Source organism: Anser cygnoides, chromosome 12 (genome assembly GCF_040182565.1).
Source record: "Anser cygnoides isolate HZ-2024a breed goose chromosome 12, Taihu_goose_T2T_genome, whole genome shotgun sequence".
Taxonomy (NCBI): domain Eukaryota; kingdom Metazoa; phylum Chordata; class Aves; order Anseriformes; family Anatidae; genus Anser; species Anser cygnoides.
This window is the reverse complement of record NC_089884.1, coordinates 13645434-13655632: the sequence shown is the minus strand read 5'-3', so window position 1 is coordinate 13655632 and position 10199 is coordinate 13645434. Positions and strand designations below refer to the sequence as shown.

General features: G+C 59.5%; 3 protein-coding genes across 5 annotated transcripts in view; all 3 read left to right on the top strand.

Annotated features, from left to right (window-relative positions):
- The first annotated feature begins 463 nt into the window (after positions 1–463).
- Positions 464–1675, top strand: LOC125184635 (metallothionein-1). The gene is made up of 3 exons (XM_048078759.2): positions 464–541; positions 798–863; positions 1422–1675. The coding sequence occupies exons 1-3, from the start codon at positions 511–513 to the stop codon at positions 1514–1516; spliced, it is 192 nt and encodes a 63-aa protein (XP_047934716.1). The 5' UTR covers positions 464–510; the 3' UTR covers positions 1517–1675.
- Positions 1676–4377: 2702 nt separating this feature from the next.
- On the top strand, positions 4378–5426 carry LOC125184636 (metallothionein). The gene is made up of 3 exons (XM_048078760.2): positions 4378–4534; positions 4623–4688; positions 5179–5426. The coding sequence occupies exons 1-3, from the start codon at positions 4504–4506 to the stop codon at positions 5271–5273; spliced, it is 192 nt and encodes a 63-aa protein (XP_047934717.1). The 5' UTR covers positions 4378–4503; the 3' UTR covers positions 5274–5426.
- Positions 5427–8994: 3568 nt separating this feature from the next.
- NUP93 (nucleoporin 93) overlaps positions 8995–10199 on the top strand; it is an 80291-nt gene continuing 79086 nt past the window's right edge. Inside the window, exon 1 of one of the 3 annotated variants that reach the window (XM_048078753.2) lies at positions 8995–9066. In XM_048078753.2, the coding sequence (XP_047934710.2) occupies positions 9021–9066 (46 nt within the window). In that variant the 5' untranslated portion in view covers positions 8995–9020. The other 2 variants (XM_048078754.2, XM_067004669.1) reach the window with 2 other exon arrangements.

The following is a 10199-nucleotide window of genomic DNA, read 5'->3' as shown; positions in this document are numbered from 1 at the left end:
GGAACGCGGGCTCCGGCTGGGCCAGTCGGGCTCGTCGGTTTTGCTGCTGGCGGGGAGGGCGGCGGAGGCATGGGAGAGGGTCTGGGGACCTCCTCAATGAGGAGGGGTCTGGGGTGGGCTCGTGTGATTTTTGGGGGGCTACATCCCATGATTTCATCAAAGCGGGTGCTTTGGGAGGGGGAGCGGCGGGGCGGCGGGGTGATGAGCCGCCCGTTCTCTGCGCCCACGTGCCTGTGTGTCCGTCTGTCCATCCATCCGTCCGTCCGTCCCCGAGGCAGCGGTGACCCAGCCCGCCGTCACCCACCGCCGGGGAGGGGGTCGGGGCCCCAGCCGCGGCCGCCCGGGCGGTGAATCAGCAGCGCCCGGGGCAGCAGCCGGGCAGAGCCGTGCGCAGGCTGCGAGGGGCGGAGGTTTTGCACTCGCTCTCTCCCCGCCAGGGATAAATAGCAGCAGCGGCACGGCCGGCCCGAAGCCCGGTTTCCCATCGCCAACGCGTCCCGCGGCCGCAGCATGGACTCCCAGGACTGCCCTTGCGCCACCGGTAAGCCAAGGCTCCCCCGCCGAGCGCCGGAGCGTCCCCGCGGGGCTGCCCTGGCCTCATCCTGCCCAGCCCGGCCACCCTAAAACCCTCCCTCGAGCCGGGCATCGCGCTGCGGGGTGCGGGGCGAGGGATGCGGGATGTCGCTACAGCAGCAGGGATGCTCAGGACGGGATGCTGAGCCCGGGCTGCGGGGCCGGGGATGCTCTGCCTCCTCACCCCCCCCTTTTTTTTTTATTCCTCCTTTTCTCTCTTTCAGGTGGCACCTGCACCTGCGGGGACAACTGCAAATGTAAAAACTGCAAATGCACGTCGTGCAAAAAAGGTAAGGTGGCCCCCGAGTCCCCGGAGATCAGAAACACCCGTGGTTTTTTTTCCACCACACATCTGTAGACACGCTAAATCAAGCCAGGCTCAGGAATCCCCTCCCCAAACATCAGTTCTCTCCACCTGTTTATTTTTTTTGCCCCCAAAGAGGGAGGTGACTTCCCCATAAGCAATACAGGGCACCCCGTGTAGCCCAAAAAACAGCGTGTCCCCCGCTGGTGTCCGAGGCTCAGCACCAGGCAACGTCCTTGGGGGGGGGGGGGGACATCGGCACTGCGACATCCTCTGTTTGCTCCAGACCCACTCACCCTGGCCAGAAGGGTGCTGGGGGGTCTGCGTGGGTAACAGGGCCCCCCTGGGGAACCTGCACCCCCCCAGGGCCAGCCCTGGCTCAAAGCCACCCAAAGGCAGGGAGGGGGGGGGGACAACACACTGCTAAAATTAGCCCGGGGTGGATGCTCATCCATCACAGCATGATGCGGGGGGGGTGGCAGGAACCCACCCCCCCACACCCTTCTGAGAACACCCCCCTAAATTTATTTTCCTCCCCTCCCAGGCTGCTGCTCCTGCTGCCCCGCGGGATGTGCCAAGTGCGCGCAGGGCTGCGTCTGCAAAGGGCCCCCCTCCGCCAAGTGCAGCTGCTGCAAGTAGGGGCCGGCGGGCAGCCCCCCTCCGCCGCGCTGACCCTGGGGGGAGCCGAAGAAAACTAACTTTATTGTCTGTGTTTTTTATACGTGCGTTCGGATACCTTCAGTGTTTGGCACGCGTGGCGTGCGCTGAGCTACCTAAATAAAGCGATGTGTACATAAACACCCGGCTGCCGCCTCTCTCTGGTCTCCGGTGTCGCACGGGGCGGCAGAAAATTTTTTTGGGGGGGAAGTTCGTGGCAAACCGCCCACCAGGAGAGCTCGCCAGCCTCTTTCATGGGCTGGCACACATCGCGGGCGAGGCTTGTTTTGCTTCTTCCAGCCTCGGACCTCCCCTAGCACTCGCTCTGGGTTTAACACTTTCCCTTCACAACAAGGTAATTTTCTGGTTAGTTTTGTTTTTTTGTTGTTTTTCTTTTTTTCTTCCCGCCCTCTTGTTACCCAAGGGCAAATCCCAGGCTCTCTCCTCCACCAGAAATCCTCCTCGGGGCTAATGAGCAGCTCGTTATTACAAACCGTTTGTCAACAGCGCGGTAATGAAGGCTGTGCCGTGCCCATTTCCAGGGGTGATATTTCCAGGGCAGGTGGGGCAGCAGGGCCAGGAGCTCACTTTCCCTCCTGGCAGCGGAGCGGGGCTGCAGGGGAGAGGTGCCGGGTTTGCTCCCTGGTGGGGCTTGGGGTGGCTTGGACACCGTGGCTGCGATGGGGTGCGATGCCCGCAATGGGGTGGGAAGCCCAGGATGGGGTGTGATGCACGTAATGGGGTGTGACGGGCATAGGATGCAATGCCCAGGATGGGGGGCGATGCATACAACAGGGTGCGATGCCCATGATGGGGTGCAATGCCCACAGTGGGATGAAATGGCGGTGCGATGCCCACAATGGGGTGCAGTGCCCACAATGGGGTGCAGTGCCCACAGTAGGGTGCAATGCCACAATGGGGTGCGATGCCCGTGCCATGGTACAACACCCGCCCCGCCGCAGGGATGCCACACCCCAGTTCCGCTGCTCCACAGGACACACGCGGGGGCTCCTGCCTGTCCCTGCGCTCCCCAAACGCATCCTTCCACCAGCCTCTTTTTGCTGCAAAAGCTTCCCTGACCCAACCACCGCTGCCAGGGCCGAGGCAGGGACCAAGGGACCCCCACTCACAGCGCTGACCCCTGGGGGTCTCCCCTTTGCTACCAGGAGGGCTTTTCCCCACGGCGTCCCCCGCAGTGCCGCCGTCCCCCCCAGCTTCCAAGATGCACGAAGCACGCTCGCCTGCCACCGAATGTAGGTCAGCGCAGGAGCCCCGTGGGCACGGGGCAGCTCCAGCACGTGGCTTCGGGCTAAATCGTGCCAGCACCGCCTGGACGGTCTGTCCCCGTCCCACGTGCACTGGCTGTCCCCCACCTGCTGTCCGAGGGGCTTCTTGCCCAGCGAGACGTAAATGCCAACCATGCAAAAACATCACTGGTGAGCCCATAACGAGCCGGAGGAGCAATGGGGTCAGGCTGCGAAAGTCCCTTCGCTTTGAGCAGCCTCTGGCTGATTTTTCCTACCTGAGTTTGGCCGTGCTGCAATTCACAGCAGCTTTTTGCATGTCAGGAGCCCGGGGACAAGCTTGTCCCCCTCCCTGGGTTTTGTAGGGTGTGTCGAGTGGTTTAATGATGTTATAGGAAAACACAATTTCATCTGAACCCCCGATGGCACACACCGGGCGGTGTGGGGCACACAACGGGGCGTGACAGAGGTCCCTGAGGCACCCCAGTTCTGCCTTTCGGATATGGGACCGTGACGAGAAGCAGCTGTCCTCTGCTCAGTTTTTGGCTGCCCTAACACCACAGCTCGTACCCGGGCCTCCTGTGGCAGGCACCAGTCTCGTCCCCTTCCCAGAAAGGCTCCGGGTGTGCAGCCCAGGCTGTGCTCCTCCAGTTTCGTGTCGTGCGCACCGGGCCCGCAGCACCGGGGCCTACGGGAAGCGGTTTCGCAAGCGGCGTTTGCCGCCGCACGTGGGCCCGGACCTCGACCTTTTCCTCTCCGCCGCTCGGCCGGCGGCCAACGCACGCGGCCCCGTGTTTACGTTCCCTCACCGCTGCCGGGCGCAAAGCCGGGGAGGAGGAACAACCACCCCCAAACCCTGTGGCGTCGCAGACGAGCGCGGCCGCTGGCCCCCAGCTCCGTGTCCCTGAGGCTCTGCCAGGATTCACACCAGAAATTCACCCCCAAATTTCCCCTTTTTTTGCAATAAAAGCTCAAAGCGGGGACGGCCTGTCCCTGGCTGCTGCCACCATTATGTGGCTAGGGGCCATGCGTGGGGGCCGTGAGGGGGACACCCACGGCCGTCACCAGGCTGCGATGCCCCAATTTTGGGGGGCCCCAGCCCCTTTCCCCCCCACCCCATATGCAGGAAGCCGGGTGGGGGCAGCCGCTGGGGGTGCCGGGGTGTCCCCGTGCACGCGTGGGCCACCAAGGGGTGCGGGGGGGGGGGTGCAGGGAGCATGGCCATGACCCGGGTGAGCACGGCACGGCTCGGCACGGCTCGGCACGGCCCCTCTGTGAGCACGGCACGGCTCAGCACGGCCCCCCACTGAACACGACACGACTTGGCACGGCTCAGCCCCTTCTATGAGCACGGCACGGCCCCTCTGTGAGCACGGCCCGGCTCGGCACGGCTCGGCACGGCTCGGCACGGCCCCTCGATGAGCACGGCACGGTTCAGCACGGCCCCCCAGTGAACACGACACGACTTGGCACGGCTCGGCCCCTTCTATGAGCACGGCACGGCCCCCCTGTGAGCACGGCCCGGCTCGGCACGGCACGGCCCGGCTCGGCACCGCCCCGCCGTGTGCAGCGCCCAGCGCCGCCCCAGCCCCATAAATACCGGGCGGGCGGCGGGGCTCGGGACTGCTGCGAACCGAGCCGAGCCGAGCCGTGCCGTGCCGCGCCGCGACTACCCGAGCCAAGCCGAGCCAAGCCGAGCCAAGCCTTGCTTACCCGAGCCGAGCCATGGACCCCCAGGACTGCACATGTGCTGCTGGTAAGTGGGCTCGGATCAGTTCAGCCCGGCTCGGCTCGGCTCGGTTCAGCCCGGCTCGGTTTGGCTCACAGTTTCTCTCCCTCCCCAGGTGACTCCTGCTCCTGCGCCGGGTCCTGCAAGTGCAAGAACTGCCGCTGCCGGAGCTGCCGCAAGAGTGAGTTGGGGTCTGGGGGTCCCTACCCTGTGGTGCTCCCGTCCCTCCCCAGTGGGACCCCCATGGGGACACCGCCACCCATCCCTACCCAGTGGGACCTTCATGGGGACCCCCCCATCCCTCCCCTGTGGGATCCCCATGGGGACCCCCCCATCCCTCCTGCCCATGGGGAAACCCCCTACAGACACCCCCTGGGGACACCCCTGCCCTGTGGGACCCCTGCATGCACCCCGTGGAGACCCCCATGGTGATTTCTCCGTCCCTTTTCCCTGGGGTCCCCCCAGACTTTCAGGACCCCCCTGGGCCCCCCCCCATTTTCCTCATGTTGAGACCCCAGCTCTGCCCTCTGGGTCACCCCATTCTCCCCATCCCCTGGGGACCCCCCCATCGCATCCCAACCCCCTAAACCTCACCCCTTGCCTTCCCACTCCCCTAATTCTTGCATTCCCTAAATCTCACTCCCCCCCTAACTCTTATGTCCCCCCCCCAGGCTGCTGCTCCTGCTGCCCTGCCGGCTGCAACAACTGCGCCAAGGGCTGCGTCTGCAAGGAGCCGGCCAGCAGCAAGTGCAGCTGCTGCCACTGAGCCGCCCGCCTCCGCCTGTAAATAGCCGGCACGCTTCGGGGATGGGAGGGTGACGAAGGGGGGGGCACAAAAAAAAGAGGAAAAAAAAAAAGCTTATTTTTACATGTTTTGTATCTTCTGTACCCATGGAGAAAATAAAGGAGTTTGGCTGAAGCTGCTGGAGTGCTGAGTGCCGACACCACTTGTGACGGGAGCGTTGCACCCGGGGGATGGGGGCTGCTCCAAGCCCCTCCTGTCCCCCCCATGGGCTGGGGGCACTGCGGCATCCCCAGGGAGAGGTTGGGGCTCTCTGTGTCCCCTGGGACAGCCCCCAGCAAGCCAGGGGGGCTCTGGATGCTCCCTGACCAGGATGGGAACGCAGGATCCGTGGCATGGCCCAGGCTGGCTCCTGCACCCCAGGGGTGGAAAACGGGGTGGGAGGATGCTGGGTGCAGGGTGGGGGGGCCGTGGGAAGGCGCCCAGGCCCTGTTTTCCTTCCGAAAATGCCTGCCAAGCGAAAGCGTGGGCCGGGGAGCCCCTGCCCCTGCCGCGGGTGCTGCCTGCCCTCGCATGTCCCATGGGCGCGCCCCGCACAGCGGGGCTGGGAACCCGGCTCTGCTGCCTAAGCAGCCTCCCGGCACCTCCTGTTGCAACAGAGGAGACAGGTTCGGGGTGACCTGCCTTGCCCTAAATGCATTGCATTTATTTATTTATTCAAAAAATAAATCCTGTGGGAAGAGGCCCGGCCAGAAAGCAGGAGGGCTGGGGAATGGGGTTGGGACAGCGCTGCGTGCTGGTACCTCGTGTCCCTGTCCTCCATGCAGAGGGACAGGGGACACCCGTGACATGACCTGGGGCTCTGGGGGGAGTGTTTTTCAATGGAAAAAGTCAATTTTTGGGATTCGCACCAAATGAAGCAGGAGCTGCCCTCACGCCCATGCACCTGTATGGGGTGCCATGCACCTGTAGGGGATGGGAAGCAAGGCTGGCACCGGGGGGTGACCGGGCCCTGGGAGGCTGCACTCAGGGGACACCCACACAAGTGGGAGACACGGGGGGACACCAGTGCCAGCAAGCAGCACATCCCAACCCAACCCATCGCCCCAACCCAATCCGTCGGAGGGGGTTTGCTGCCCTCTGCCTGCCCCAGCAGCCCTCCTTGGGGCACCCATCCCAATGGGGCACCCAGCACCCACCCCACCAGGACACCCAGCACCCAGCCCACTGGGACATCCAGCACCCATCCCACCTAAAAGTCAAGAAAACTCAAAAAACTCATACTTTTTTCTTTTTTTCTTCCCATTTTTTCCCGTCTGTATGCATGCGATAGGCACTGTGAGCGAGCACTGCCTATCCCCATTATTAATTGAAGCTAATTAGTGTGAGAAACTAAGTTGTGTTTTTGCAGTAGAGAACTACTTTTCTGTATTCAAAGATAGCTGTGTAGCTACCGCACTGTGGCCATATCTTGTCTCGGGCTGGGTTCGGGGAAACTCTTGTGTGGAGTGTGAATGAGACGCACTTTAAAACTGTTAAAACTATCTATTGTAAACCTTTAACTTCTCCTTAGAAGAATTCTTAATGAATTAATGAGTAAAAGGTATTGGATTACACAGAATTGGAGTGTTTCCAAGGAACACTCCCTGGAAGTGGGAGAAAAGGGGGGTATTTAATCCCCACCAGAAGAATCCTTATTGTTTTTCTTAATTGTTATTTTTTAATTATTATAGGGGTGCATATATACATAGAAATGATGTATTTTAAGTTTATCTTAGTAATACCTATTCTCAATGGATTAGTGATAGGATGTAGGGAAAAATCAGCATTTCCAATTAATCCAGAACATCTCTTGAGTTCTATCTCGAAATAATTGTTGGATTTGCACCCCGGTGCCTGGAAAGATCGAAAAGGCCTTGTCCCTGATTGCTATTTCCAGCAGCAACTGTGTCTGGATTCTCTAGATTTCTAAAAATGACAGGTCATACTCAGTCCCGGGAAGGAACAGATTTTGAAGTTGAGCTCCCTACACACAATCCTGGCTACAATACACTGTGTTATCAAAGGTGCCTTTTAAACAACATTGAGAGAAACCCAGGGAGCAACATTACTGACCCCGGGTGTGGAAATATTATCTGTGAAGTAGGGAATAATCCATACTGTACTGAATATGGTAGCCACGGGAATGCTAATATGCATAACGCACGCCAGATACAACATGAGAATCCTGTACCCGGATGGCCTGTCCCGAATGGCAAGGAGTGGTACTGGCTGTGTGGCAATAAAGCCAGGAAGGTGTTGCCCCTAGGATGGAAAGAACTTGCATCCTGGAGGCAATAATTCCAGATGTAACTATTACTGAAGATCCACAGAGCCAAAGCTCGGCCCCTTGAGACCACACGCACAATTAAGCAGACTCCAGATAATCCTTTGGTACAATTCTCTAGCATTCCGCAGTTTTGCAAGGTAGTTCTTACCTTGGTTAAGGGTGAGTGAATTAGAAAAAGCTATTGTAAATATCTCAAAAAACAAAAATATTGTAAATATATTGAAGAACTAGAAAATAAGTGAGAAGTTTGCAAAAATAGTACTCTAGAGTCAAATAGTATTCGATTTATTAATAACCTCATAAGGAGGAGTGTGCACTGTAATTAATACTAGTTGCTGTATATATGTAGATCGAATGGGATGAATTTGACTGATCTCAAAAATATTTGGGGAAAACAAACAAACAAACAAACAAACCAAGATCCTACACAGAGTAGCTCAAAATGACACTTCCTGGGGATTTAGAGACATTTGGGAGAAACTAGTTTCGTGATTACCTGGACAGAATTGGCTCAAACAACTATTTGTTGGTATTGTAATAAAAATGGCATGGTATATCTGTCATCCCCCGTGACATGCGAAGAAGAATATTGCACCTTAATGGTGGAAAAACTCAAGAGCACGGTATGTGAAGAGGTGCAAAAACAACAATAGAAGTAAGAAAAGAAGAGGGGGGAATTGTGAGAAACTAAGTTGTGTTTTTGCAGTAGAGAACTAATTTTCTGTGTTCCAAGGTAGTTGTGTAGTCATAACAAGGAGAAATGCTATGTAGGTAAGCGGACAGTAGAAGGCCTCACTGTTCCAAAATAGGTGGAAGATTGAGAAAAACAGGGTGAGCAGTGTGGGAACAGTAAAACAAAGATCACAAGTTCTCAGAACATAAGAAAGGGAAAAAAAAGGGAGAAATTAAAGGGTTGAAAAAAAAGAAAAATTGTACATACATGGTATAGAGGAGCGCCGAGTAGCTTGTGAACCTGTAGTACTCAGTCAATGAGGAAACGGGAGGTGATCAGGCGTCGGGTAACAGGGAATAAAAGGTTATGCTTTGTGTACTAAAATGCGCTCCTGATTGACAGGACGCCCGCCATGCAATCGCGAATAAATTAGCTTCACAGAAGATCCCGTCTGAAGGAAATTATTTGAGATTTTTCTCACATTAGCAACCCTTGGGCCTCCCCCCACGATTTGCGGACCCTCTCGGGGCGAGGCGGCGGGGGGCAGCCTCGAACCCGCGGCCCCCGGAGGCGCCCCCCCCACCGCGCGCTGCCCGTGCCCGCCCCGCAGCGCCTCGATACAGCTCTTGTCGCGAGGAGACGTCGAGGGCGGGAGCCGGCGTGCAGGGAGGGGGGGGGAGTTCACGGGCTCGACCAATGGGAGCGCGCGGCGCCGGGAAGCGCTTCGTCTCGGCCAATAGGAGGGCGGAGGAGGGGATAAGGGTGACCAATGGGGGTGCGGGGCGGGGGCGCGCGGCGGCCGGAGCGGCGGGCAGGTGAGGCGCCGCGCGGGCGTGTCATGGCGGCGGGTAGGCGGGCAGCGGGGCACCTGCTCGTCCCCTCCGCTCCCCGCTCCTCATCCTCGGCCCCCCCCCGACCCCTCCGCGGGCCCTGAGCTCTCAGCAGCCGCCCCCCGGGCCTCGGTTCCCTCCCCTCAGCCCCGAGCGAGGCTCCCCCGGGCCGCAAGCCCCCGGTGGGGCCTTCTGTGAGCCCCCGGACCGGAGGGTCCCGGTCCCCCCAGGGCATTTGGGCTTGGCCCGGCCGGGGTTTGGGGGACGGGGGCGGGGGGGCTGGAAAGCTGGGCAGAGGGAAAGGGCCTGGGGGTGCTGGTCAGTGCCCACCTGAAGGTGAGCCGGCAGTGTGCCCGGGTGGCCGGGAGGGCCAGTGGTATCCTGGTTGTGTCAGGCGTAGTGCAGCCAGCAGGGCCGGGGAGGCGGGCGTCCTCTGTGCTCTGCACCTCGAGTGCTGCGTTCAGCTTTGGGCTCCTCACTACGACAAGGATATCGAGGCCCTGCAGTGTGTCCAGAGAAGGGCTATGAAGCTGGGGAAGGGCCTGGGACACAAGTCCTGTGAGGAGCGGCTGAGGGCACTGGGGGTGTTTACTCGGGAGCGGAGGAGGCTCAGGGGAGACCTTGTTGCTCTCTGCAACTGCCTGAAAGGAAGGTGTGGGGAGCTGGGGGTCGGCCTGTTCTCACAGGTAACCAGTGATAGGACCAGAGGGAATGGCCTCAAGGTGTGCCAGGGGAGGTTCAGGTTGGAAATGAGGAGACATTTCTGTCAGAAAGAGCAGTCAGGTGTTGGGACGGGTTGCCCAGGGAGGTGGTGGCGTCACCGTCCCTGGGGGTGTTCAAGGAAGAGGTTAGACCTGGTGCTTGAGGACATGGTTTGGTGGGTGATGGTGGTGGTAGGTGGTTGGATGGTGGTTGGATGGTGGTTGGACCAGGTGATCTTGGAGGGCTTTTCCATCCCTGATGATTCTGTGGTTCCGTGGCGGTGGGTTTTGTTAAGGTTGCATGTTGCAGCATGCCCAGGTGGAAGGGACCTGTAGGGATCCACTGGTCCAGCCCCTGCCAGGCAGCATCACCCAAAGCGTGCCACACAGGGTGGCAGCCAGGTGGGTTTGGGTATC